Raw genomic sequence first — 26914 nt, 5'->3', positions numbered from 1 at the left:
GCAGAGTGTGGGAAGGGGCTTGCTGCTGTTGCTGTACGGATTGCGATGTTACACCCTCTGTCCTATTCCAGGAAAGTGGGGATTACCCTCTGTCCATGTCGGGCCCCGTCTGGAAGAAGTTCCGGCAGAACTTCTGTGAATTTATTGCCGTGCTGGTGTGCCAGTGTCAGTACAATGTCATCTACGATGAGTATATGGTGGACACGCTCATCTCCTTCCTGACTGGGCTCTCTGATTCTCAGGTCCGAGCTTTCCGACACACCAGCACACTGGCCGGTGAGTACTGTCTTATGTTAGAGCCTGCACCGCCATCCCACAGCCACCCCTCGTTCCGCATCCTCGTTCCGCATCCTCCTCCTCGAGACACACCGTCCCTCGTGTCTCTTTCCCCCCCCCCCCCGCCCACTCCGGTTGAGTACAGCGCCTCTCTGTGTTGGAGCCTGCACAGTGATCCCACAGTCACCCCTCTATTCCCCCCCATCCCCCTCGGCCTGTCTGTGTCCGTGCCTGCACAGCGATCCGACGCCCCGGCCCTGCCCTGCCCGGTGAGTACAGCGCCTGTCTGTGTTGGAGCCCGCATCGTAACCCAACGGTAAACCCTCGCCCAGGACCGGTTCCTTGCCTCGCCCCGCGCCGTCTCCCCTTCCCATCGTCCCTCATTCTCTTCCCCCACCCCTTGCCGGTCTATCGTCCCGCCCCGGGCGGCCTGTCTGGGGATTCTTGGTGGAGGAGGGACCCTCTGAATGGGGATTCTCGATGGGGGTGGGATGGGGGTTGCTCCCTCTGTCTGTCTGATGCTCAGTCTCGTTGCCCACAGCGATGAAGTTGATGACGGCCCTGGTGGACGTGGCCCTGAACCTGAGCGTGCACCAAGAGAACAACCAGCGGCAGTACGACACCGAGCGCAACAAGGCGGCGGGGAAACGGGCCAATGACCGGCTCGAGCTGTTGCTGCGCAAACGCCAGGAGGTGAGGGGCCGGAGGTCGCAGGTTGCAGTGCGGCCTTGTGACCCTGTGTGTGGGAGGGGTGGGGGGATGCGGGTATGATGGGGGGAGTGGGTGGATGGAGGGGGACGTGTGAGGGTTTGGGGATTGTGAGGGATTAAGGTTAGGGCGGGTGCGAGGGAGCGGAGGGGGGGTGCGAGGGAGCGGAGGGGGGGTGCGAGGGAGCGGAGGGGGGGGTGCGTGCGAGGGAGCGGGGAGGGGGTGCGAGGGAGCGGAGGGGGGGGTGCGTGCGAGGGAGCGGGGAGGGGGTGCGAGGGAGCGGAGGGGGGGGTGCGTGCGAGGGAGCGGGGAGGGGGTGCGAGGGAGCGGAGGGGGGGTGCGAGGGAGCGGAGGGGGGGTGCGAGGGAGCGGAGGGGGGGGTGCGAGGGAGCGGAGGGGGGGTGCGTGCGAGGGAGCGGAGGGGGGGGGTGCGTGCGAGGGAGCGGGGAGGGGGTGCGAGGGAGCGGAGGGGGGGGTGCGTGCGAGGGAGCGGAGGGGGGGGTGCGTGCGAGGGAGCGGAGGGGGGGGTGCGTGCGAGGGAGCGGAGGGGGGGGTGCGTGCGAGGGAGCGGAGGGGGGGGTACGTGCGAGGGAGCGGAGGGGGGGGTGCGTGCGAGGGAGCGGGGAGGGGGTGCGAGGGAGCGGAGGGGGGGTGCGAGGGAGCGGAGGGGGGGTGCGAGGGAGCGGAGGGGGGGGTGCGTGCGAGGGAGCGGAGGGGGGGGTGCGAGGGAGCGGAGGGGGGGTGCGTGCGAGGGAGCGGAGGGGGGGGTGCGTGCGAGGGAGCGGAGGGGGGGGTGCGTGCGAGGGAGCGGAGGGGGGGGTGCGAGGGAGCGGAGGGGGGGTGCGAGGGAGCGGAGGGGGTGCGTGCGAGGGAGCGGAGGGGGGGTGCGAGGGAGCGGAGGGGGGTGGGAGGGAGCGGAGGGGGGGTGGGAGGGAGCGGAGGGGGGGTGCGAGGGAGCGGAGGGGGGGTGCGTGCGAGGGAGCGGGGGGGGGGTGCGTGCGAGGGAGCGGGGAGGGGGTGGGAGGGAGCGGAGGGGGGGTGCGAGGGAGCGGAGGGGGGGTGCGAGGGAGCGGAGGGGGGGTGCGAGGGAGCGGAGGGGGGTGCGTGCGAGGGAGCGGAGGGGGGTGCGTGCGAGGGAGCGGAGGGGGGGTGCGAGGGAGCGGAGGGGCGTGCGAGGGAGCGGAGGGGGGGCATGCGAGGGAGCGGAGCGGGTCTCTGATGAACTCTCTCTGCACGCACTCCGTGTTCTACACTGCCTGTACACTGCCATTCCACAGTGTGTACACATAGAATACCATCATACAACGGTTACAGCCCCTCGAGCCTGCTCCACCATTCAATAAGATCATGGCTGATCTTCTGCCTCGACTCCTCTTCCCTGCACTATCCCCATATCCCTCGATTCCTATAATATCCAAAAATCTATCTATCTGTTTTGAATATACTCACCGACTGAGCCTCCACAGCTTCTGGAACAGAGAATTCCAAAGATTCATCACCCTCTGAGTGAAGAAGTTTCTCCTCATCTCCGCCCTAAATGGCCGACCCCTTATCCTGAGACTGTGACCCTGAGAGCACCTCAGCCAGTCCCACTCCCCCGCCCTTTCCCCGTATCCCTGCAATATTTTTCCTTCAGGTACTCATCCAACTCCCTTTTGAAAGCCGCGATTGAGTCTGCCTCCACCGCCCTCTCGGGCAGCGCATTCCAGATCCTAACCACTCGCTGCGTAAAAAAGGTTTTCCCGGTGACGCCTTTGGTTCTTCTGCCGATCGCCTTAAATCTGTGTCCTCTGGTTCCCGACCCTTCCACCAATGGGAACAGTTTCTCTCTATCTCCTCTGTCCAGGCCCCTCCTGATTGTGAACACCTCGATCAAATCTCCTCTCAACCTACTCTGCTCCAAGGAGAACAGCCCCAGCTTCTCCAGTCTATCCCCGTCACTGAAGTCTCTCGTCCCTGGAACCATTCACCTGTGACACTTTTGTTCTTTTGTAGCTGCAACAAAATCAGGAGGAGGTGGAGAACATGATGAACGCAATCTTTAAGGGAGTGTTTGTCCACAGATATCGGTAAGTGGCAACGGCCTGTGTAACGTTGTGGGTGCGAGGTGGGTGGGTGTGTCACAGTGAGGAGGGAGGTGTGTGTCGCACAGTGAGGGAGGGGTGTGTGTCACACAGTGAGGGAGGGGTGTGTGTCACACAGTGAGGTGGGTGGGTGTCGCACAGCGAGGGAGGGAGGTGGGTGTCGCACAGCGAGGGAGGGGTGGGTGTCGCACAGCGAGGGAGGGGTGGGTGTCGCACAGCGAGGGGGGGTGGGTGTCGCACAGCGAGGGGGGGGTGTGTGGCTGTGTCTCACAAAAGTAACGGGCAGCGTCGTGCTTGTGTTACTGGACTACCAATCCGGGGCCAGGAGACGCCAGTTCAATCCGATTTAAATTCAATTAAATAAATCTGTCTGTAACGGTGACCCGAAACTACCGGATTGTTGTTTAAAAACCCCTCTGTTCACTGATGTCCATTAGGGAAGGAAATCTGCCGCCCTTACCCGGTCTGGCCGATATGTGTCTCCAGACCCACAGCCATGTGGCTAACCCTTAACTACCTTCTGAAATGGCCCAGCGAAGGGGGAGGGGGGTGTGAGCTGCACTTCAGCAGTCCCCCCGGAGTTGAGCGTGACTTCTTTCCACAATAAAGTGAGTTCTCAGGTGACTGAGGAGACCAATACGGGAATTACAGTCTCTGTCACAGTTGGGACAGACAGTGGTTGAAGGAAAGGGAGGGTGGGACTGGTTTGCCGCACGCTCCTTCCGCTGCCTGCGCTTGATTTCTGCACGCTCTCGGCGACGAGACTCGAGGTGCTCAGCGCCCTCCCGGATGCACTTCCTCCACTTAGGGCGGACTGGTCTTTGGCCAGGGACTCCCAGGTGTCGGTGGGGATGTTGCACTTTATCAGGGAGGCTTTTGAGGGTGGTCCTTGTAACGTTTCCTCTGCCCACCTGGGGCTTGCTTGCCGTGCCGGAGTTCCAAGGAGAGCGCTTGCTTTGGGAGTCTCGTGTCGGGCATGCGGACAATGTGGCCCGCCCAGCAGAGCTGGTCGAGTGTGGTCAGTGCTTCAATGCTGGGGATGTTGGGCTGGCCGAGAACACTGACGTTGGTGCGTCTGTCCTGCCAATGGATTTGCAGGATCTTGCGGAGGCAACGTTGGTGGTACTTTGAGGTGCCTGCTGTACATAGTCCATGACTCTGAGCCACACAGGAGGGCGGGTGTCACGACTGCTCTGTAGACCATGAGCTTGGTGTCGGGTTTGAGGCCCTGGTCTTCAAACACTCTTTTCCTCAGGCGGCCGAAGGCTGCACTGGCGCACTGGAGGCAGTGTTGGACTTCGTCATCTGTCCTTACTGAGAGTAGGCTCCCGAGGTGGGTGTGTGCAGTGTGTCTCACACAGCGAGGGAGAGGGGGGGGCGGGCGGGTGCAGTGTGTCACACAGTGAGGGGGGGGGGCATCCAGCCTGTCCTCACACAACGAGGGGTGAGGTGGGTGCAGCGTGTTGCCGTGTCACAGCGAAGGGGGGTGTACAGTGTGTTGCAGTGTCATGGCTAACCTGATATTTCACTCACTCGGCAGGGATCTAATCGCGGAGATTCGGGCTGTGTGTATGGAGGAGATTGGTATTTGGATGAAACGCTACAGCGACTCATTTCTCAACGACAGCTACCTGAAGTATGTGGGCTGGATGTTACACGACAAGGTACTAGTACTGCGTACATGTACTGTGAGAGGGACTGTGTGGGTTCAAGGGGAGGGCTGCCTCTGTGACAGACTCTGCCGATTGGAGGGTTAGGGTTAGAGCTTGTTATATGTACGAAGAAGCCAGATTCACAATGGTGAATAGATTCAAAAAGTCATTTTTGATCCAGCATTGTACAGAAAGGCTTCCGAGTGCTCAGTGAAGAAACCTGGAGATCGAGGCGAGGGGGTTTTGAGGGCAAGTGGGCAGTGATCTGTCGGAGATCAGTGAAATGGCCAGGCTAATGTTTCACCAGGAGAGTTAACCGTGAGAGGGGAAGTGGAGCTCGTAAGAACCAGTGACCTGGTCAGTCGGATTAAATTGGCTTTTCCAGCCTTGAGTATAGAAGGTTAAAGGGTGATCTAATCGAGGTGGTGAAGATTCGATGGGGGAGATCGAGAGTAACTGTTTCCTCTGGTGGGGAGAGTCGAGAACAAGGGGGCATAACCTTCAAATTAGAGTCGGGGTGTTCAGGGCTGATGTCAGGGAGCACTTCTTCACACAATGGGTAGTGGGAATCTGGAACTCTCTCCCCCCCCGAAACGCTGTTGAGGCCGGGGGTCACTTGAGAATTTGAAAACTCAATTCATCGTTTTTTGTTAGCCAACAGTATTGAGGGATACCGTAACCAAGCCAGGTGGAGTTAAGATGCTGAGGAGGGTTAGAAACAGAAATTTACAAAGCAGAAGAAGGCCATTTCGGCCCATCGTGTCCACGCCGACCGACAAAGAGCCACACAGCTCTCGGTCAGCAGGCCTAAAGGTTACATATAAACCCATGAACAATGGCGGAAAGGCAAAGAGCACCCAGCCCAACCAGTCCGCCTCACACAACTGCGACACCCCTTATACTAAAACATTCTACACTCTAACCCAACCGGAGCCATGTGATCTCCTGGGAGAGGCAAAAACCCAGGCCAATTAAAGAAAAGAAATCTGGGAAAATTCCTCTCCGGCCCACCCAGGCGATCGAAACTCGTCCAGGAGATCATCCTGGCCGTATTCGATTCCCTGCAGTACTTACCATTATATCTGCTCCGTCCAACAAAAGGTCATCCAGTCTAATCCCAATTACCAGCTCTAGGTCCGTAACCCTGCAGGTTGCTGCACTTTAAGTGCCCATCCAACCATCTCTTAAAAGTGCTGAGGGTTTCTGCATCCACCACTCTTCCAGGCAGTAAGTTCCAGATCCTCACAACTGACCACCTAGGTCAGGGGTGGGCGATTATTTGGGCTGAAGGGCCACTGAACAAGTTTTGGGGAGCTGCTCTGGGCCGCCTAGCAATGTTCCCCCGAAGGCGCGGGGCTGCGCTGTCGCGCAACAATCGCACAGTGCCGCGCAGGCCGTTCCCCAGCTCCTGCCGCTGCAAGAGATACTGCACATGAGTGGCTGCATCGTACCCGGCCCTGCAGCAAATTTAAAGGGACCACGCGCGAAAAAATATAGAGGGAACATTGCATAAACATAAATTCAGATAGTCGTCAGAGGCTATCTTACATACGCAGCATGTATTGGATACTGCTTAGAAATTAATCAACGATAAACATTGAAAATGTGGCATCTTCTGGTCTCTGTAAATCAGTGCTGTGAAATAGAACTGTTCCCTCGTTAGAGCCTGTGTCAGCATCTATTCCCCACCTCAGTCATCCTTATGCCCCTCTGCAAAGATTACTAATGCAGTCCCAATTGGTGCCAGATGGGAACTCCCCTGCCGTCGTATTCTGAATACCAGAAGAGGAAAGGTACAGCGGCGGTCACTTTCTTCAGTAAAAGAGTTGTGGAGATGAGCAGCCATGACTCCACTCTAACATGGATAGGACATATTCCAGTACGCAGTGCATTCTGGGTGCGGGCGTCCGCCATTGGGGACCAGAGTCACGGAAAGGATGTTTCTAAGATCAGGCCAGTGAGAACCGTTTTTGTGAATGATTAATTTGAATAAAGTATTACTATGGTTTTTCCTTGGCTGCAGTTCGGGTCTGTCTTTGACCTATGAGAAGTGAAAGGGGATAGACAAATGTGCAGCTCGAGCTCCGGCTCGCGTTCTATTTCTGCCCCATCCAGCGGGCCGAATAGAATGACTGGGCGGGCCGGATATGGGTATTTTGTCCACCACTGTTCTCTGTGGTAGAGGGCGCGGGTTTGGGAGGTGCTGCTGAAGAAGCCTTGGCGAGTTGCTGCAGTGCATCTTGTAGATGGTGCACACTGCAGCCAGGGGGCGCCGGTGGTGGAGGGAGTGAGTGTTGAAGGTGGTGGGTAGCGTGCCGATCAAGCGGGCTGCTTTGTCCTGGGTGGTGTTGAGCTTCGTGAGTGTTGTTGGAGCTGCACCTCATCCAGGCAAGGGGAGAGTATTCCATCAGACTCCTAACTTGTGCCTTGTAGATGGTGGAAAGGCTTTGGGGAGTCAGGAGGTGAGACACTCGCCGCAGAATACCCAGCCTCTGACCTGCTCTTGTCGCCACAGTATTTATGTGGCTGGTCCAGTTAAGTTTCTGGTCAATGGTGACCCCCGGGATGTTGATGGTGGGGGATTCGGCGATGGGAATGCTGTTGAATATCAAAGGTCAGTGGTTAGACTCTCGTTTGTTGGAGATGGTCATTGCCTGGCACTTGTGTGGCGCGAATGTTACTTGCCACTTATGAGCCCAAACCTGAATGTTGTCCAGGTCTTGCTGCATGCGGGCACGGACTGCTTCATTATCTGAGGAGTTGCGAATGGAACTGAACACTGTGCAATCATCAACGAACATCCCCCCTTATGATGGAGGGAAGGTCATTGATGAAGCAGCTGAAGATGGTTGGGCCTGGGACATTGCCCTGAGGAACCCCTGCAGCGATGTCCTGGGGCTGTGATGATTGACCTCCAACCATCACAACCATCTTCCTTTGTGCTAGGTATGACTCCAGTCAGTGGAGAGTTTTTCCCCTGATTCCCATGGACTTCAATTTTACGAGGGTTCCTTGAAGCTACACTTGGTCAAATGCTGCCTTGATGTCGAGGGCAGTCACTCTCACCTCACCTCTGGAGTTCAGCTCTTTTGTCCATTTTTGGACCAAGGCTGTAATGAGGTCTGGAGCCAAGTGGTTCTGGCGGAACCCAAACTGAGTATCGGTGAGCAGGTTATTGGTGAGTAAGTGCTGCTTGATAGCACTGTTGACGATACCTTCCATCACTTTGCTGATGATTGAGAGTAGACTAATGGGACAGTGTGGTATGTAATTCCCTTCTGTTAAACACCATCGCTCTGCGCGTGCGCTCGCTCACTCACCGAACCATTATAAGGCCGACTCCTTTCTGCTATGGAAGGTGGGAATCGCTCACCTGTCAGAGCCCAGTTCCAGCTTGGAGCCCCTGACACAAGCCAGGGTCCCAAACTCATTGGTCTGTCTTGTCATGTTCTCTCTCACTTTGTTTCAGCAACGGGAGGTGAGGCTGAAATGTTTGAAATCTCTCCATCGCCTGTACGAAAGCAAGGAAATCACTCAGAAACTCGAGCTTTTCACCAACCGCTTCAAGGTAAGTAAACACCCCTTCTCTGCCACCCCCAACCGGGAGCATTCCAGTGAGCCCCTGGCCACATTCCCATCACTAGTAACGTAACATTGTGACTGTGTGTCTGGTACATGTCTGCTCTGACTATGTCTGGTGTCTGACTGTGCGCCTGGTACATGTCTGGTGTCTGACTGTGCGTCTGGTACATGTCTGGTGTCTGACTGTGCGCCTGGTACATGTCTGGTGTCTGACTGTGCGTCTGGTACATGTCTGACACTGTTGCTGCTCAGTTCCTGATTGAGCCTAGTGTTTCTGGTTTCTGTGCAGGACAGGATGGTGTCCATGGTCCTAGACGTGGATTGTGATGTTGCAGTGGAAGCAGTCAGTCTGTTGACTCTCATTCTGCAGTAAGTATTTTTATTATTTATTCATTCAGGATGTGGGCGTCGCTGGCAAGGCCGGCATTTATTGCCCGTCCCTAATTGCCCCTTGAGATGGTGGTAAGCCCCCGCCTTCAACCGCTGCAGTCTGTGTGGTGAAGGTACAGGTGCAGCACTTAAAATCCGGAACCCTCGGGACCGAGGCCGATCCGGACTTCGTGTTTTTCCGGACTTTCAAACGTGTTTCTGATGTCACGAATCCGGAAACACCCGAGCCCAGGTTCGGGTATTCCTGGATTTTGGAACGTCAAAGACGGGGGCAGGGGGAACTCCAAATTTCCAACACTGCACCTGTACACCCACAGTGCTGTTGGGGAGGGAGTTCCAGGATTTTGACCCAGTGACGATGAAGGAACGGCCGATATATTTCCAAGTCAGGATGGTGCGTAACTGCATAGAATCACAGAAATTTACAGCATGGAAGGAGGCCATTTTGGCCCATCGTGTCCGTGCCGACCGACGGAGCCACCCAGCCTAATCCCACTTTCCCGCTCTCGGTCCGTAGCCCTGCAGGTTACGGCACTTCAGGTGCACATCCAAGCACTTTTTAAATGTGGTGAGGGTTTCTGCCTCTACCACCCTTTCAGGCAGTGAGTTCCAGACCCCCACCACCCTCTGGGTGAAATATTTCTCATCAAATCCCCTCTGAACCTCCCTCCAATTACTTTAAATCTATGCTCCCTGGTTGTTGACCCCTCTGCTGAGGGGAAATAGGTCCTTCCTATCCACTCTATCCAGGCCCCTCATCATTTTATATACTTCAATTAGGTCTCCTCGGCCTCCTGTGTTCCAAGGAAAAACTGCCCCAGCCTATCCAATCTGTCCTCATAACTAAAATTCTCCAGTCCAGGCAGCATCCTCGTAAATCTCTTCTGTACTCTCTTGAGTGCGATCACATCTTTCCTGTAATGTGGTGACCAGAACAGCACGCAGTACTCCAGTTGCGGCCTAACCAGTGTTTTATACGGTTCAAGCATAACCCACCTGCTCTTGTATTCTATGCCTCGGCTAATAAAGGAAAATATCCCGAATACCTTCTTAACAACCTTATCTACCTGCCCTGCTACCTTCAGGGATCTGTGAACATGCACTCCAAGGTCTCCTCTGTTCCTCTACACTTCTTGGTGTCCTACCATTTAATATGTATTCCCTTGCCTTGTTGGCCCTCCCCAAATGCATTACCTCCCACATCTCTGGATTGAATTCCATTTGCCACTGTTCTGCCCACCTGATCAGTCATAAGAACATAAGAAATAGGAGCAGGAGTAGGCCTAGGATGCAGGCCAGGGGACTTATCCACCTTTAGTCCCATTAGTTTGCCTAGTATTCTTTCCTCTAATGAAAGTGATTGTTTTAAGTCCTCCACCCCTCCCAGTAAGCCCATTGATGATCTAGTATTGGGATGCTTTTTGTGTCTTCTACCGTGAAGACGGATACAAAATATTTGTTCAAAGTCTCTGCCATTTCCCTGATCCACATTTATTAATTCCCCAGTCTCATCCTCAAGGGACCAGCATTTGCTATAGCTACTCTCTTCCTTTTGATATACTGGAGAAGCTCTTGCTGTCTGTTTTTATATTACATGCTTGTTTACTCGCATAAACTATCTCTCATTGTTTTTTTTTAGTGATTTGGTGGTTTCTAAAAATTTCCTGATCCTCTGGCCTTCCACTATTCTTCGCAACGTTGTATGCCTTTGTTTTCAATTTAATACCACTTTTTATTTCCTTAGTTAGCCACGGATGGTTCATCCTTCTCTTGGAGTCTTTCTTTCTCACTGGAATATATCTTTGCTGAGAGTTATAAAATAGCTCCTTAACTGTTTGCCACTGCTTATCGACCGTCTTACACTTTAATCTATTTTCCCGGTCCGCATCAGCCAACTCTGTCTTCGTACTTTTTGTAATTGTCCTTATTTAAGTTCAGGACACTAGTTTGAGACCTAGTTTTCTCACCCTCAAACTGAATTTGAAATTCTACCATGCTATGATCACTCTTGCCAAGAGGATCCTTCAATACGAGATCATTCATTAATCCAGTCTCATTGCACATTACCAGATTTAATATAGTCTGCTCCCTGGTTGGTTCCACAACATATAATTCGAAACCATCCCGAATACACTCTATGAACTGTTCCTCAAGGCTACCGTTGCCAATTTGATTTGTCCAATCAATATGAAGATTAAAACCGCCCATGATTATTGCCGTACCTTTCTTGCAATCCTCCCATTATTTTTTGATTTATACTCTGTCCATCAGAGTGGCTATTGTTAGGGGGCCGAGAGACTACTCCCACCGATGACTTCTTTCCCTTACTATTTTTTATCTCCACCCAAACCGATTCAACATCTTGATCTTCTGAGCCAATATCGCTTCTCACTAACACATGGATCTCATCCATTATGAACAGAGCTACCCCACCTCCTTTTCCTTTCTGCAAATCCTTCCGAAATGGCAAATACCCCTGAAAATTCAGTTCCCAGCCTCGATCACTTGCATCCACAACTCTGTAATGGCTATCAGATCATACCCATTTATTTCTGTTTGTGCCAGCAACTCATCTATATTGTTATGAATGCTGCATGCATTCAGATAAAGAGCTTTTTAATTTTGTCTTTTTACCATTTTTCCCTACTCTGACCCTACTTTCTGATTCACTCTTATGTTTATACGCTCTGTCCCTTCCTGTCAGGCTCTGGTTATCATTACCCCATCGCTACCCTGCACTATCGCCTTCTCCTTTCTCTTTGACTTTTTAATTTTCCGCTCACCCGATCCCTCCCCTCCCCACACCTCCCACTAATTAGTTTAAAGCCCCCTCTACAGCCCTAATTATTCGATTCGCCAGGATCTTAGTCCCAGCATGGTCTAACTGGAGCCCGTCCCAACGGAACAGCTCCCCCTTACCCCAGTACTGGTGCCAGTGCCCCAGGAAGAAAAACCCATTTCTCCCACACCAGTCTTCGAGCCACGCCTTCATCTCTCTGATCTTAATTACCCTATGCAGATTTGCTCGTGGCTCGGGTAGTAATCCAGAGATTATTACCTATCTGGTTCTCCTTTTTTAATTTGGCCCCTAGCTGCTCATACTCCCTCAGCAGGACCTCTTTCTTTGTCCTACCTGTGTCGTTGGTACCCACGTGGACCACGGCAACAGGATCTTGCCCCTTCCGCTCCAAGTTCCTCTCCAGCCCATAGGAGATGTCCTTAATCCTGGCACCGGGCAGACAACGCAGCCTCACTCTCTCGGCTGCAGAGAACAGTATCTATCCCCCTAACTATACTGTCCCCTACCACTACGTTTCTTTTCACTCCCCCCACTTGAATGCCCCCTCCCCAGTACCACGGTGCTGTGGTCAGTTTGCTCATCCTCCCTGCTCTCGTCCACACACACAGTAAGAGCCTCGAACCTGTTGGGCAAGAGTAAGGAGTGGGGTTCCTCTATCACTATCTCCTGGGTCCCAATACCTGCCTCGCTCGTAGTCACACCCATCTGTCCCTGACCACGGACCAAATTTGAATTAATTGATCTAAGGGATGTGACTGCCCCTTGGAACACAGCGTCCAGCTAACTCTTTCTCCCCCCCCCCCCCCTCCCTGATGTGTCGCAGTGTCTGAAGCTCGGACTCCAGCTCATCAACGCGGAGCCGGAGTTCCTCGAGCCACCAACACTTACTGCAGACGTGGTCGCCGTGGATCACACTGGGTGTCCACCAGCTCCCACATTGAAACCTTCCTGCAGTCTACAGCTTTCTTCTTCATTATCAACCACACGGCCAATTTTTGTATCATCTGCAAACTTAATCATGCCCCCTATATTTATGTCTAGGTCATTGATATATACCACAAAAGGCAAGGCACCAAGTACAGAGCCCTGCGGAACTCCAACGGAAACAGACTTCACAAAAACACCCATCAACCATTACCCTTTGCTTCCTGCCTCTGAGCCAATTTTGGATCCAACTTGCCACTTTGCCCGGGATCCCATGGGCTTTTACTTTCATGACCAGTCTGCCATGTGGAAATCCTTATACACTACATCATACGCACTGCCCTCATCGCCCCTCCTTGAAAAATTCAATCAAATTAGTCAGACACGAACAGATCCATGCTGACTGTCCTTGCTTTATCCTGTTCCTCAGGGCTTTTCACAATAATTTTCCCAGCGCCAAAGTTAGGCTGGCTGGCCTGTAATTACTTGGTCTATCTTCAGAAGGCTTTCGACAAGGTCCCACACAAGAGATTAATGTGCAAAGTTAAAGCACATGGGATTGGGGGTAGTGTGCTGACGTGGATTGAGAACTGGCTGTCAGACAGGAAGCAAAGAGTAGGAGTAAACGGGTACTTTTCAGAATGGCAGGCAGTGACTAGTGGAGTGCCGCAAGGTTCTGTGCTGGGGCCCCAGCTGTTTACATTGTACATTAATGATTTAGACGAGGGGATTAAATGCAGTATCTCCAAATTTGCGGATGATACTAAGTTGGGTGGCAGTGTGAGCTGCGAGGAGGATGCTATTAGGCTGCAGAGTGACTTGGATAGGTTAGGTGAGTGGGCAAATGCATGGCAGATGAAGTATAATGTGGATAAATGTGAGGTTATCCACTTTGGTGGTAAAAACAGAGAGACAGACTATTATCTGAATGGTGACAGATTAGGAAAAGGCATGGTGCAACGAGACCTGGGTGTCATGGTACATCAGTCATTGAAGGTTAGCATGCAGGTACAGCAGGCGGTTAAGAAAGCAAATGGCATGTTGGCCTTCATAGCGAGGGGATTTGAATACAGGGGCAGGGAGGTGTTGCTACAGTTGTACAGGGCCTTGGTGAGGCCACACCTGGAGTATTGTGTACAGTTTTGGTCTCCTAACTTGAGGAAGGACATTCTTGCTATTGAGGGAGTGCAGCGAAGGTTCACCAGACTGATTCCCGGGATGGCAGGACTGACCTATCAAGAAAGATTGGATCAACTGGGCTTGTATTCACTGGAGTTCAGAAGAATGAGAGGGGACCTCATAGAAACGTTTAAAATTCTGACGGGTTTAGACAGGTTAGATGCAGAAAGAATGTTCCCAATGTTGGGGAAGTCCAGAACCAGGGGTCACAGTCTGAGGATAAGGGGGAAGCCATTTAGGACCGAGATGAGGAGAAACTTCTTCACCCAGAGAGTGGTGAACCTGTGGAATTCTCTACCACAGAAAGTAGTTGAGGCCAATTCACTAAATATATTCAAAAGGGAGTTAGATGAAGTCCTTACTACTCGGGGGATCAAGGGTTATGGCGAGAAAGCAGGAAGGGGGTACTGAAGTTTCATGTTCAGCCATGAACTCATTGAATGGCGGTGCAGGCTAGAAGGGCTGAATGGCCTGCTCCTGCACCTATTTTCTATGTTTCTCCCTTTTTAAACAATGTTCGCAATCCTCCAGTCCTCTGGCACCACACCTGTAGCCAGAGAGGGTTGGAAAATGATGGTTAGCGCCTCTGCTATTTCCTCTTTTGCGTCTCTTAGCAGCCTGGGATATATTTCATCTGGGCCTGGGGAATTATCTGCTTTCAAAGCTGCTAAACCGCAGAATACTTCCTCTCTCTCTCTCTCTCTCTCTCTCTCTCTCTCTGTTTATTTCATCTACTATGTCACACTCCTCCTCCCTCATTGCAGCGTTTGCATCTCCCCTCTCTTTTGTGAAAACAGATGCAAAGTATTTGTGAAGAACCATACACACGTCTTCCGCCTCCACACACAGGTTACCTTGGAGGGGAACGTGGAGGTGGTGGTGTTCCCATGCGCCTCCTGCCCTTGCCCTTCTAGGGGGTAGAGGTCGCGGGTTTGGGAGGTGCTGCCGAAGAAGCCTTGGCGAGTTGCTGCAGTGTATCGGAGTTCTCCATCCACATCACATCACGATGGGCTTGTGTTGGGGGCGGGGCAGTGACTGTTTGGGTTTGAGGTCTAACGTTGGGCTCTCGGTCTGTCTGGCTGTCCCCTCTCAGAAGGTTTAAGCTCCACCCCCAGAGACCCGAGCACAAAATTCAAGCCGACACTCCCAGTGCAGTACCAAGGGAGTGAGGCGTCCAGCTGAGGCCTTGCCTACCTATCGGGTGGATGCAAAAGATCCCATGACACAATTTTGAAGAGGAGCAGGGGAGTTCTCCCCGGTGTCGTGAACAATACTCCTTCACCAAAGATGATCTGCTCACTGTCATATTGCTATTGTGGGATCTAATTGGCTGCTGCATTTCCTACATTAACAGTAACGAACTACACTTCAAAAGTACTTTTTTTGCCAATCGTCCCTTTTGTCTCTCCAATCTCTCCTGCCTTCCACCCTCTCGCAGACCTTCCCTTTTGTTCTTTCCTCCCCTCCCCCTTTCCCCGCCCCCTGCACTTCCTTAGCAACCTGTTACATCTCGAATTGTTCCAGTTCTGACGACGGGTCACCGACCTGAAACGTTAACTCTATTTCTCTCTCCACAGATGCTGCCTGACCTGCTGAGTATTTCCAGCATTTTTTTTTTGCATTTATTTCTGCAGTATTTTGCTTTTGTGTCAAGAAGTACTTAATGGGTGGCAAAGTGGTTTAAGAACAAAAGAAATAGGAGCAGTAGTCGGCCATACGGCCCCTCGAGCCTGCTCCGCCATTTAATACGATCATGGCTGATCCGATCATGGACTCAGCTCCACTTCCCCGCCCACTCCCCATAACCCCTTATCCCCTTATCGTTTAAGAAACTGTCCATCTCGGTCTTAAATTTATTCAATGTCCCAGCCTCCACAGCTCTCTGAGGCAGCGAATTCCACAACCCTCTGAGAGAAGAAATTTCTCCTCATTTCAGTTTAAATGGGCGGCCCCTTATTCTCAGATCATGCCCTCTAGTTCTAGTCTCCCCCATCAGTGGAAACATCCTCTCTGCATCCACCTTGTCGAGCCCCCTCATAATCTTATACGTTTCGATAAGATCACCTCTCATTCTTCTGAATTCCAACGAGTAGAGGCCCAACCTACTCAACCTTTCCTCATAAGTCAACCCCCTCATCTCCAGAATCAAACTAGTGAACCTTCTCTGAACTTGCCTCCAAAGCAAGTATATCCTTTTGTAAATATGGAAACCAAAACTGTATGCAGTACTCCAGATGTAGCCTGACCAATACCCTGTATGGTTGTAGCAAGACTTTCCTGCTTTTATACTCCATCCCCTTTGCAATAAAGGCCAAGATACCATTCTGATCACTTGCTGTACCTGCATACTATCCTTTTGTGTTTCATGCACAAGTACCCCCAGGTCCCTCTGTGCAATCTTTCTCCATTTAAATAACTTGCTCTTTGATTTTTGGGGCGTGTTGGGATTGTTGAAGGCACTGTATAAGTTCCTGTGTGTGTGTGTGTGTGACTTTGCAGGAATGCTGAAGATGTGTTGAGCAATGAGGAATGTGAGTGTGTGTACCCGCTGGTGTACGCTTCTCACCGACCCACTGCGGCCGCTGCAGGACAATTCGTCCATGTCAAGTAAGTTGCAGTCCAGCTCTGCTGGCTTATTCAGGCGCGCTCGGTGACCGGCGGCGATTGTGGGGGAAGGCGAGGTGCTCGCGTGCACTTTATTCCAAGCTTCAGTAGCTCACATTAAGCGAGGTTCATCCGGGCCCCAGCTTCGGGGACCACCGACTCTCCTGATCGTTCAGTCCATGTGACCACTCCGTAATCATCATCATCATCATCATCGGCAGTCCCTTGGAATCGAGGAAGACTTGCTTCCACTCTTGGAATGAGTCTTTAGGTGACCGAACAGTCCAATACGGGAATTACAGTCTCTGTCACAGGTGGGACAGACAGTGGTTGAGGGAAGGGGAGGGTGGGACTGGTTTGCCGCACGCTCCTTCCGCTGCCTGCGCTTGCTTTCTGCATGCTCTCGGCGACGAGACTCGAGGTGCTCAGCGCCCTCCCGGATGCACTTCCACTTAGGGCGGTCTTTGGCCAGGGACTCCCAGGTGTCGGTGGGGATGTTGCATTTTATCAGGGAGGCTTTGAGGGTGTACCGGTCACGTTTCCTCTGCCCTCTTTTGGCTTGTTTGCCATGAAGGAGTTCCGAGTAGAGCGCTTGCTTTGGGAGTCTCGTGTCAGGCATGCGGACAATGTGGCCCGCCCAGCGGAGCTGGTCGAGTGTGGTCAGTGCTTCGATGCTGGGGATGTTGGCCTGGTCGAGGACACTTAATGTTGGTGCTTCTGTCCTCCCGGGGGATTTGTCGGATCTTGCGGAGACAGCGTTGGTGGTCGTGCCGTAACGGGCATGTGGTGGTCACTGGGTGAGGGGCTCGGGCTCGGCTGCACCGGCCCCCGTGGCCGAATAGCCGCCTGCCCCACCTGCCCGTGCGGAGCGGATGCTCGTCGAGGGCAGTCGCCGGTTCACCAGTTTCCCCCCCCCCCCCCCCCGATCTAACCGTTCCCCCTGCAGTCGTTGGGTTAGAGTGGAGTCGGTGAAGGTGTGACCGTCCCCAGCGATAATGCAGAGAGACAATAACGCTGAGAGCACGCAGGAACCAGGCGCGGCAGCGGAAGGAGCGTGCGGCAAGCCAGACTCCCTCCCACCCCCGCGCTGTGTCTCCCCCCTGACCCCCGTGCCGTGCCCGCCCGACCCCGGGCCCCGCACTCTGCCCCCTTGCAGAGAGGAACCTAATGGACTCCCAAGTGCGCGCGTTAAGCTTCTGTGCGATTTGTGTTGTGGTGGCGTGGACAATGTGTTGGGAATGTTTTTGTCTTTATTTGAGGTTCTCTTTTTTTCCCCCCCCCCCACCCCCTCCCCCAGGCCTCTCGGCTCTATAGTTCGGGAGTTTCCCATTCTGGTGCCCCTAGAGAGGTGTACAACGGCTCCTTCAGCACTGTGCTCCCCTAACTCGGGTCTCAGAGACGGCAACTTTTAAATACTGAGACGCAAACTATTCCCGGCCGCTCACCTTCCCGCCCCCGTTGCCATTATCGCCCCCGAGAGCGGAGGGGCTGAAAATGCAACCCGCGGTGCATCTCCGGGCGGGGGGCTGACTCCGCGGATGGTGGTGGGTGGGTTTTGCGTTGCACGGACCCCGGCTCTCCCGGCTGTCGGTCCGGAGCTGTAACCAGGCGCCGTGCTCTTGTGTTTCAGGCTGCGGAGACATTACGATGCTGAGCGGGAGGAGGTCGTGGCGAAGGAGCGTGGCAGGCGCAGCGTGAACGGGGAGTTCATCAAACTGCTCCTCACTTTCTTCCTGGAGAGCGAGGTGGGTGCTCCTGCCCACTGACGGCAAGCCACCGCCGCGGGGAGTGATAAGAACATAAGAAATAGGAGCAGGAGTCGGCCATACGGCCCCTCGAGCCTGCTCCGCCATTCAATAAGATCACGCCTGATCCGATCGTGGACTCAGCTCCACTTCCCCGCCCGCTCCCCATAACCCTCGACTCCTTATCGCTCAAAAATCTGCCTATCTCCACCTTAAATATATTCAATGTCCCAGCCTCCACAGCTCTCTGGGGCAGAGAATTCCACAGATTTACAACCCTCTGAGAGAAGAAATTGCTCCTCACCTCTGTTTTAAAAGGGCGGCCCCTTATTCTATCATGCCCCCTCGTTCTAGTCTCTCCCATCAGTGGAAACATCCTCTCTGCATCCACCTTGTCAAGCCCCCTCATAATCTTATACGTTTCGATAAGATCGCCTCTCATTCTTCTGAATTCCAATGAGTAGAGGCCCAACCTACTCAACCTTTCCTCCATAAGTCAACCCCCTCATCCCTGGAATCGACCTGATGTGTGTGACTGGGTGCAGAAGGCGCCGCACTGAGCTATGGAGGGCCAGCTTTGGGGCCCCTGCTCTGTGCTCAGTGAGATCGGTTAGCCCCAGGGGTTAGCAGCGGTGGGCGCTGCACTTGGCCGCTGTACCGGCTGTGGCGAGTAAGGTGGCCCAGTGTTCCTGCGGCCAATGGCCGTGCAGCGACCCCCCCTCCCCCCCCCCCGTGTTCGGTGTGTGCAGGGCCCCCCCCCCCACCGTGTTCGGTGTGTGCAGGGCCCCCCCCAGCACTCAGTGTGTGCAACCCGCTCGGGCTCAGGCAGGCGAAGAGTGACCACTAACCGACTGCTGGCCCAGTCGAGTCGGCACCTTCAGCCCAGAAGGGCAGCTGCATCCTTTAAAGAGTCAATTGCAAACTAATATCGAGCCACATCCCAAGGAGTTAGGCGAATGTTTCAAAATGCGTTGTAAAATGGCCCATCGGTCTTTCCCATACACAGACTGTCCTGTCAAAGCCTGATCTCCCCTTCCAAGTCTGTCCCTCTCTTCCTTGCTGTCTCATCTCCTTATTATCATGGCTGAGATACCTCGATTTTTGCACTCGAGGGGAATCAAGGGGTCATAGAAATTTACAGCACGGAAGGAGGCCATTCGGCCCATCGTGTCCACGCCGGCCGACCAAGAGCCACCCAGCCTAATCCCACTTTCCCGCTCTCGGTCCGTAGCCCTGCAGGTTACGGCACTTCAAGTGCACATCCAAGTATTTTTTAAATGTGGTGAGGGTTTCTGCCTCTACCACCCTTTCAGGCAGTGAGTTCCACACCCCCACCACCAACCTTTTGGTGAAGACATTTCCCCTCAAATCTCCTCTATTTCTCCCTCCAATTGCTTTAACTCTATGCTCACTGGTTGTTGACCCTTCTGCCAAGGGAAACAGGTCCTTCCTATCCACTCTATCTCGGCCCCTCCAGTGAGGAGGAAAAGGGAAAAGGTGTAAGAGAAAAGATAGCCATCCATGGCTAACCAAAGAAATAAAGGACAGTATCCAATTAAAAACAAGGGCATACAAAGTGGCCAAAACTAGTGGGAGGACAGAAGATTGGGAAGCTTTTAAAAGCCAGCAAAGAATTACTTAAAAAAATGATTAAGAAAGGGAAGCTAGACTATGAAAGTAAACTAGCACAAAATATAAAAACAGATAGCAAGAGTTTCTATAGGTATATAAAAAGGAAAAGATTGGCTAAAGTAAATGTTGGTCCCCTCGAGGACGAGACCGGGGTATTAGTAATGGGGAACATGGAGATGGCAGAAACTCTGAACAAATATTTTATATCAGTCTTTACAGTAGAGGACACTAACAATATTCCAACAGTGGCTAGTCAAGGGTCTATAGGAGGGGAGGGACTTAACACAATCACAATTACTAATAAGGTGGTACTCAGTAAGATAATGGGACTAAAGGCGGATAAATCCCCTGGACCTGATGGCTTGCATCCTAGGGTCTTAAGAGAAGTAGCGGCAGGGATAGTGGATGCATTGGTTGTAATTTACCAAAATTCCCTGGATTCTGGGGAGGTCCCAGCAGATTGGAAAACTGCAAATGTAGCGCCCTTATTTAAAAAAGGCAGACAAAAAGCAGGAAACTATCGACCAGTTAGCCTGACATCTGTGGTTGGGAAAATGTTGGAGTCCATTATTAAAGAAGCAGTAGCAGGACATTTGGAAAAGCAAAATTTGGTCAGGCAGAGTCAGCATGGATTTATGAAGGAGAAGTCATGTTTGACAAATTTGCTGGAATTCTTTGAAAATGTAATGAACAGGGTGGATAAAGGGGAACCAGTGGATGTGGTGTATTTGGACTTCCAGAAGGCATTTGACAAGGTGCCACATAAAAGGTTACTGCACAAGATAAAAGTTCACTGGGTTAGGGGTAATATATTAGCATGAATAGAGGATTGGCTAACTAACAGAAAACAAAAAGTCGGGATAAATGGTTCATTCTCGGGTGGCAATCAGTAACTAGTGGGGTGCCGTAGGGATCAGTGCTGGGACCCCAACTATTTACAATCTATATTAATGACTTGGAAGAAAGGACTGAGTGTAACATAGCCAAGTTTGTTGACGATACAAAGATGGGAGGAAAAGCAATGTGTGAGGAGGTCACAAAAAACCTGCAAAAGGACATAGGCTAAGTGAGTGGGCACAAATTTGGCAGATGGAGTATAATGTTGGAAAGTGTGAGGTCATGCACTTTGGCAGAAAAAAATCAAAGAGCAAGTTATTATTTAAATGGAGAAAGATTGCAAAGTGCTGCAGTACAGCGGGACCTAGGGGTCCTGGTGCATGAAACACAAAAGGTTAGTATGCAGGTAAAGCAAGTGATCAGGAAGGCCAATGGTATCTTGCCCTTATTGCAAAGAGGATGGAGTTTAAAAGCAGGGAAGTCTTGTTACAGTTATACAGGGTATTGGTGAGGCCACACCTGGAATACTGCGTACAGTTTTGGTTTCCATATTTAAGAAAGGATGTACTTGCTTTGGAGGCAGTTCAGAAAAGGTTCACTAGGTTGATTCCGGAGATGAGGGAGTTGACTTATGAGGTAAGGTTGAGTAGGTTGGGCCTCTACTCATTGGAATTCAGAAGAATGAGAGGTGATCTTATCGAAACGTATAAGATTATGAGGGGGCTCGACAAGGTGGATGCAGAGAGGATATTTCCACTGATGGGGGAGACTAGAACTAGAGGGCATGATCTTAGAATAAGGGGCCGCCCTTTTAAAACTGAGATGTGGAGGAATTTCTTCTGAGGATTGTAAATCTGTGGAATTCTCTATCCCAGAGAGCTGTGGAAGCCGGGACATTGAATATTTTTAAGACAGAGATAGACAGCTTCGTAAACGATCAGGGATTAAGGGGCTATGGGGAGCGGGCAGGGAAGTGGAGCTGAGTCCATGATCGGATCAGCCATGCTCGTATTAAATGGCGAAGCAGGCTCGAGGGGCCGTATGGCCGACTCCTGCTCCTATTTCTTATGTAACAGTTTGAAGTATTCTCAAATGCTGACACAAGTGTCCATTTCTCCCTCTTCTCCCACCCTGAACGCTGATCCACTTGTGTTCCGTTTCTCCCTTTCCCTCTTTAGCTCCATGAGCACTGTGCGTACCTGGTGGACAGCCTGTGGGACCACACCGGTCCGGTCCTGAGAGATTGGGAAGGGATGACTGAGTTGCTACTGGAAGAGATTGGGGAAGACGAGGAGGGTGAGTGTGCTGTGTGTGTGGGCGGGGGGACGGGGCGCGAGTGCATGGGCGGGGGGACGGCGGGGGGGTGGGGGCACGAGTGTGGGCGGGGGGGCGAGTGTGTGGGCGGGGGGTGGGGGCACGAGTGTGTGGGCGGGGGGGTGGGGGCACGAGTGTGGGCGGGGGGTGGGGGCACGTGTGTGTGGGCGGGGGGGGCGAGTGTGTGGGCAGGGGAGTGGGGGCACGAGCACGAGTGTGTGGGCGGGGGGGCAAGTGTGTGGGCGAGGGGTGGGGGCACGAGTGTGTGGGCGGGGGGTGGGGGCACGAGTGTGGGTGGGGGAGGCGAGTGGGCAGAGGGTGGGGACACGAGTGTGTGGGCGGGGGGGTGGGAGCGCGAGTGTGGGCGGGGGGGGGCTAGTGTGGGTGGGGGAGGGGGCGAGTGGGCAGAGGGTGGGGGCATGAGTATGTGGGCGGGGGGGGTGGGAGCGCGAGTGTGTGGGCGGGGGGGCGGTGCACGAGTGTGTGGGCGGGGGGTGCGAGTGTGTGGGCGGGGGGGCGCGAGTGTGTGGGCGGGGGGGCGGTGCACGAGTGTGTGGGAGGGGGGTGCGAGTGTGTGGGCGGGGGAGTGGGGGCACGAGCACGAGTGTGTGGGCGGGGGGGGCGTGTGTGTGGGCGGGGGCGTGGGGGCACGAGTGTGTGGGCGGGGGGGCGGTGCACGAGTGTGTGGGCGGGGGGTGCGAGTGTGTGGGCGGGGGAGTGGGGGCACGAGCACGAGTGTGTGGGCGGGGGGGGCGAGTGTATGGGCGGGGGAGTGGGGGCACGAGCACGAGTGTGTGGGCGGGGGGGGCGTGTGTGTGGGCGGGGGGGCAAGTGTGTGGGCGGGGGGTGGGGGCACGAGTGTGTGGGCGGGGGGTGGGGGCACGAGTGTGGGTGGGGGAGGCGAGTGGGCAGAGGGTGGGGGCACGAGTGTGTGGGCGGGGGGGGTGGGAGCGCGTGTGTGGGCGGGGGGGGCTAGTGTGGGTGGGGGAGGGGGCGAGTGGGCAGAGGGTGGGGGCATGAGTATGTGGGCGGGGGGGGTGGGAGCGCGAGTGTGTGGGCGGGGGGGCGGTGCGCGAGTGTGTGGGCGGGGGGGCGCGAGTGTGGATGGGGGGCGGTGCGCGAGTGTGTGGGCGGGGGGGCGCGAATGTGTGGGCGGGGTAGCAGGGCGCGAGTGTGTGGGCGGGGGGGCGCGAGTGTGTGGGCGGGGTGCGGTGCGCGAGTGTGTGGGCGGGGGGGCGAGAATGTGTGGGCGGGGTAGCAGGGCGCGAGTGTGTGGGCGGGGGGGCGCGAGTGTGTGGGCGGGGTGCGGTGCGCGAGTGTGTGGGCGGGGGGGCGAGAATGTGTGGGCGGGGTAGCAGGGCGCGAGTGTGTGGGCGGGGGGGCGCGAGTGTGTGGGCGGGGTGGCAGGGCGCGAGTGTGTGGGCGGGGGGCGCGGCGCGAGTGTGTGGGCGGGGGGCGGCGCGAGTGTGTGGGCGGGGGGGCGCGAGTGTGTGGGCGGGGGGCGCGGCGCGAGTGTGTGGGCGGGAGGGGGGATCTGATATTACGGGCTGTGGGTGCGGGGATATTACGGGCTGTACAGCGGTGCGGGGATATTACGGGCTGTGGGTGCGGGGATATTATGGGCTGTACAACAGTGCGGGGAATGACAGGCTGTGAGTGGGAGCTGATGCCCTAGTGTCTGACCCCCCAATGTCTGTGTTTCAGGCCTCAGTGACCAGGAGGAGAGCGCTCTCATTGAACTGATGGTGTGCTCGATGCGACAGGCTGTGGAGGGTCACCCACCCATCGGCAGGCTCTCGGGAAAGAAGGTACGGCCAGTCCCCCACCCCACCTCGTGTGGCCTGACAGCAGCTGGAGGACATACGACACACAAACTGGCCGCTCGACCCCAAACAGCTGTTTATGCTCCACTTGAGCCACCTCCCATCTTTCCTCATCTAACTCTCTCAGCATAGAATCAGAGAACGGTTACAGCACAGAAGGAGGCCATTCGGCCCGTCGAGCCCGTGCCGGCTCTCTGCAAGAGCACCTCAGCCAGTCCCACTCCCCCGCCCTTTCCCCGTAGCCCTGCTAATATTTTTCCTTCAGGTACTTATCCCACTCCCTTTTGAAAGCCTCGATTGAGTCTGCCTCCACCACCCTCTCAGGCAGTGCATTCCAGATCCTAACCACTCGCTGCGTAAAAAAGTTTTTCCTCATGTTCCTTTTGGTTCTTTTGCCAACTGCCTTAAATCTGTGTCCTCTGATTCTTGACCCTTCCACAATGGGAACAGTTTCTCTCTATCTACTCTGTCCAGACCCCTCCTGATTTTGAACACCTCGATCAAATCTCCTCTCAACCTTCTCTGCTCCCAGGAGAACAACCCCAGCTTCTCCAGTCTATCCCCGTAACCGAAGTCCCTCGTCCCTGGAACCGTTCTCGTCAATCTCCTCCGCACCCTCTCTAAGGCCTTCACATCCTGCCTAAAGTGCGGTGCCCAGAATTGGACACAATACTCCAGTTGAGGTCGAACCAGCGTTTTATACAGGTTCATCATAACTTCCTTGCTGTTGTACTCTGTGCCTCTATTTATGAAGGCCAGGATCCAGTGATCTTTTTTAACCGCTTTCTCAACCTGCCCCGCCACCTTCAATAATTTGTGCCCATATACCCCCAGGTCTCTCTGTTCATGCACCCCCTTTAGGATTGTACCCTTTAGTTTATATTTCCTCTCCTCATTCTTCCTACCAAAATGTATCACTTCGCACTTTTCTGAGTTATACTGCATCTGCCCCGTGTCCGCCCATTCCACCAGCCTGTGTATGTCCTCTTGAAGTCTATCATAAGAACATAAGGAATAGGAGCAGGAGTCAGCCATTCTGCCCCTCGAGCCTGCTCCGCCGTTCAATAAGATCATGGCTGATCTGATCATGGACTCAGCCCCACTTCCCTGCCTGTTCCCCATAACCCTTCACTCCCTTATTGCTCAAAAATCTGTCTATCTCCACCTTAAATATAGTCAATGACCCAGCCTCCACAGCTCTCTAGGGCAGAGAATTCCACAGATTCACAACTCTCTGAGAAAAGAAATTTCTCCTCATTTCAGTTTTAAATGGGTGGCCCCTTATTCTGAGACTATGTCCCCTAGTTTTAGTCTCCTCTATGAGTGGAAACATCCTCTCTGCATCCACCTTGTCGAGCCCCCTCATTATATTATAATTTTCAATAAGATCACCTCTCATTCTTCTGAACTCCAATGTGTATAGACCCAACCAACTCAACTATCCTCATAAGTCAACCCCCCTCATCTCCAGAATCAACCGAGTGAACCTTCTCTGAACAGCCTCCAATGCAAGTATATCCTTCCTTAAATACGGAGACCAAAACTGCACGCAGTACTCCAGGTGTGGCCTCACCAATACCCTGTACAGTTGTAGCAGGACTTCTCTGCTTTTATACTCCATCCCCTTTGCAATAAAGGGCAACATTCCATTTGCCTTCCTGATCACTTGCTGTACCTGCATACTAACTTTGTGTTTCATGCACAAGTACCCCCAGGTCCCTCTGTACTGCAATTTTTCTCCATTTAAATAATAATTTGCTTTTCTATTATTTCTGCCAAAGTGGATAACCTCACATTTTCCCACATTATATTCCATCTGCCATATTTTTGCCCACTCACTTAGCCTGTCTATGTCCTCTTGAAGTCTTTCACTATCCTCACTGTTCACTATACTTTCAAGTTTTATGCCAGTTGCAGATTTTGAACTTGTGCCGCGTGCACCCAAGTCTTTTGTCTGTCGTGGACTGAATGGGAGGTTCCTGCAGCAGCAGCCGCCCTGGGTCAGGCTTCAGTTGAGTGCGGGTCACTGCAGGTCAGGTCATTAATGCAGGATTGAAGCGATCATGGGTGATGCACGGGACTGACCAGGCCCAATGGGTGCAGACTCGCCATGCCGACCTGGGGGTGTGGCCAGCCTTGTGGGCGGGGCCTGCTTCGGGCGGCTTGACGTTTGAACCGGCGCAAACGCTCGCTGATACTCCCGCGTAAAGTGGCTGTGGGCGCAACTCGCTCGCGCTTAAGAATTCCCCCATCATTTGCGCATGGCCCTCTGTTCCCTTATCCCCCCATACACTTGTCCAGCCTCCCCTTAAATGCAGCGATACTGTTCACCTCAACCCCTCCCTGTGGCAGCGAGTTCCACATTCTCACCGCTCTCTGGGGAAAGAGGTTTCTCCTGAATTCCCGACTAGTTTTCTTGCTGACCCTAGGGGGTGAAGGATCAGAGCGTGTTGATCGAGTGACCCTGGGGAATGAGGGGTCGGAACGTGTGGATCGGGTGACCCTGGGGGGTGAGGGGTCGGAGCGTGTTGATCGTGAGACCCTGGAGAGGGTGAGGGGTCGGAGCGTGTTGATCGTGTGACCCTGGGGAGGGTGAGGGTAGGAGCGTGTTGATCGCGTGACCCTGGGGAGGGTGAGGGGTCGGAGCGTGTTGATCGCGTGACCCGGGTGAGGGGTCGGAGCGTGTTGATCGCGTGACCCGGGTGAGGGGTAGGAGCGTGTTGATCGCGTGACCCTGGGGAGGGTGAGGGGTAGGAGCGTGTTGATCGCGTGACCCTGGGGAGGGTGAGGGGTAGGAGCGTGTTGATCGCGTGACCCTGGGGAGGATGAGGGGTAGGAGCGTGTTGATCGCGTGACCCTGGGGAGGATGAGGGGTCGGAGCGTGTAAATCGCGTGACCCTGGGGAGGGTGAGGGGTCGGAGCGTGTAAATCGCGTGACCCTGGGGAGGGTGAGGGGTAGGAGCGTGTTGATCGCGTGACCCTGGGGAGGGTGAGGGGTAGGAGCGTGTTGATCGCGTGACCCTGGGGAGGGTGAGGGGTCGGAGCATGTTGATCGGATGATCCTGGGGGGTGAGGGGTCGGAGCATGTTGATCGGATGACCCTGGGGGGTGAGTGTTGGAGCGTGTGGATCGGGTGACCCTGGGGGGTGAGTGTTGGAGCGTGTGGGTCGGGTGACCCTGGAGTGGGAGGGTTCCCCCACCACCCCCGGAAGCCCCTGATTTCCCTGCTCCCTGTTCCAGCTGCTGACTGTGAGAGAGAAGAAGAAACAAATGGACGAGCGGGTTAAACTGACGGAGCATCTGATCATCATCATCCCACAGCTGCTGGCCAAGGTAAGCGGGGCTGGTAACCGGGGGCGGGGGG

At 54.1% G+C, this 26914-nt stretch overlaps 1 protein-coding gene across 1 annotated transcript in view; it reads left to right on the top strand.

Annotated features, from left to right (window-relative positions):
• Positions 1–26914, top strand: part of LOC139232793 (cohesin subunit SA-1-like) — a 68746-nt gene that overhangs the window by 41614 nt on the left and 218 nt on the right. Inside the window, exons 10-20 of the mRNA XM_070863286.1 lie at positions 72–276; positions 818–969; positions 2980–3053; positions 4609–4732; positions 8190–8288; positions 8592–8671; positions 16095–16202; positions 17830–17944; positions 21592–21709; positions 23432–23535; positions 26791–26883. Of these exons, the coding sequence (XP_070719387.1) occupies positions 72–276; positions 818–969; positions 2980–3053; positions 4609–4732; positions 8190–8288; positions 8592–8671; positions 16095–16202; positions 17830–17944; positions 21592–21709; positions 23432–23535; positions 26791–26883 (1272 nt within the window). The remainder of the gene's footprint in view (positions 1–71; positions 277–817; positions 970–2979; positions 3054–4608; positions 4733–8189; positions 8289–8591; positions 8672–16094; positions 16203–17829; positions 17945–21591; positions 21710–23431; positions 23536–26790; positions 26884–26914) is intronic.

This window comes from Pristiophorus japonicus, chromosome 20 (genome assembly GCF_044704955.1).
Source record: "Pristiophorus japonicus isolate sPriJap1 chromosome 20, sPriJap1.hap1, whole genome shotgun sequence".
Classification (NCBI taxonomy): Eukaryota; Metazoa; Chordata; class Chondrichthyes; family Pristiophoridae; genus Pristiophorus; species Pristiophorus japonicus.
The sequence above is the reverse complement of the archived record's forward strand: the minus strand, read 5'-3'. Positions and strand labels throughout refer to the sequence as shown.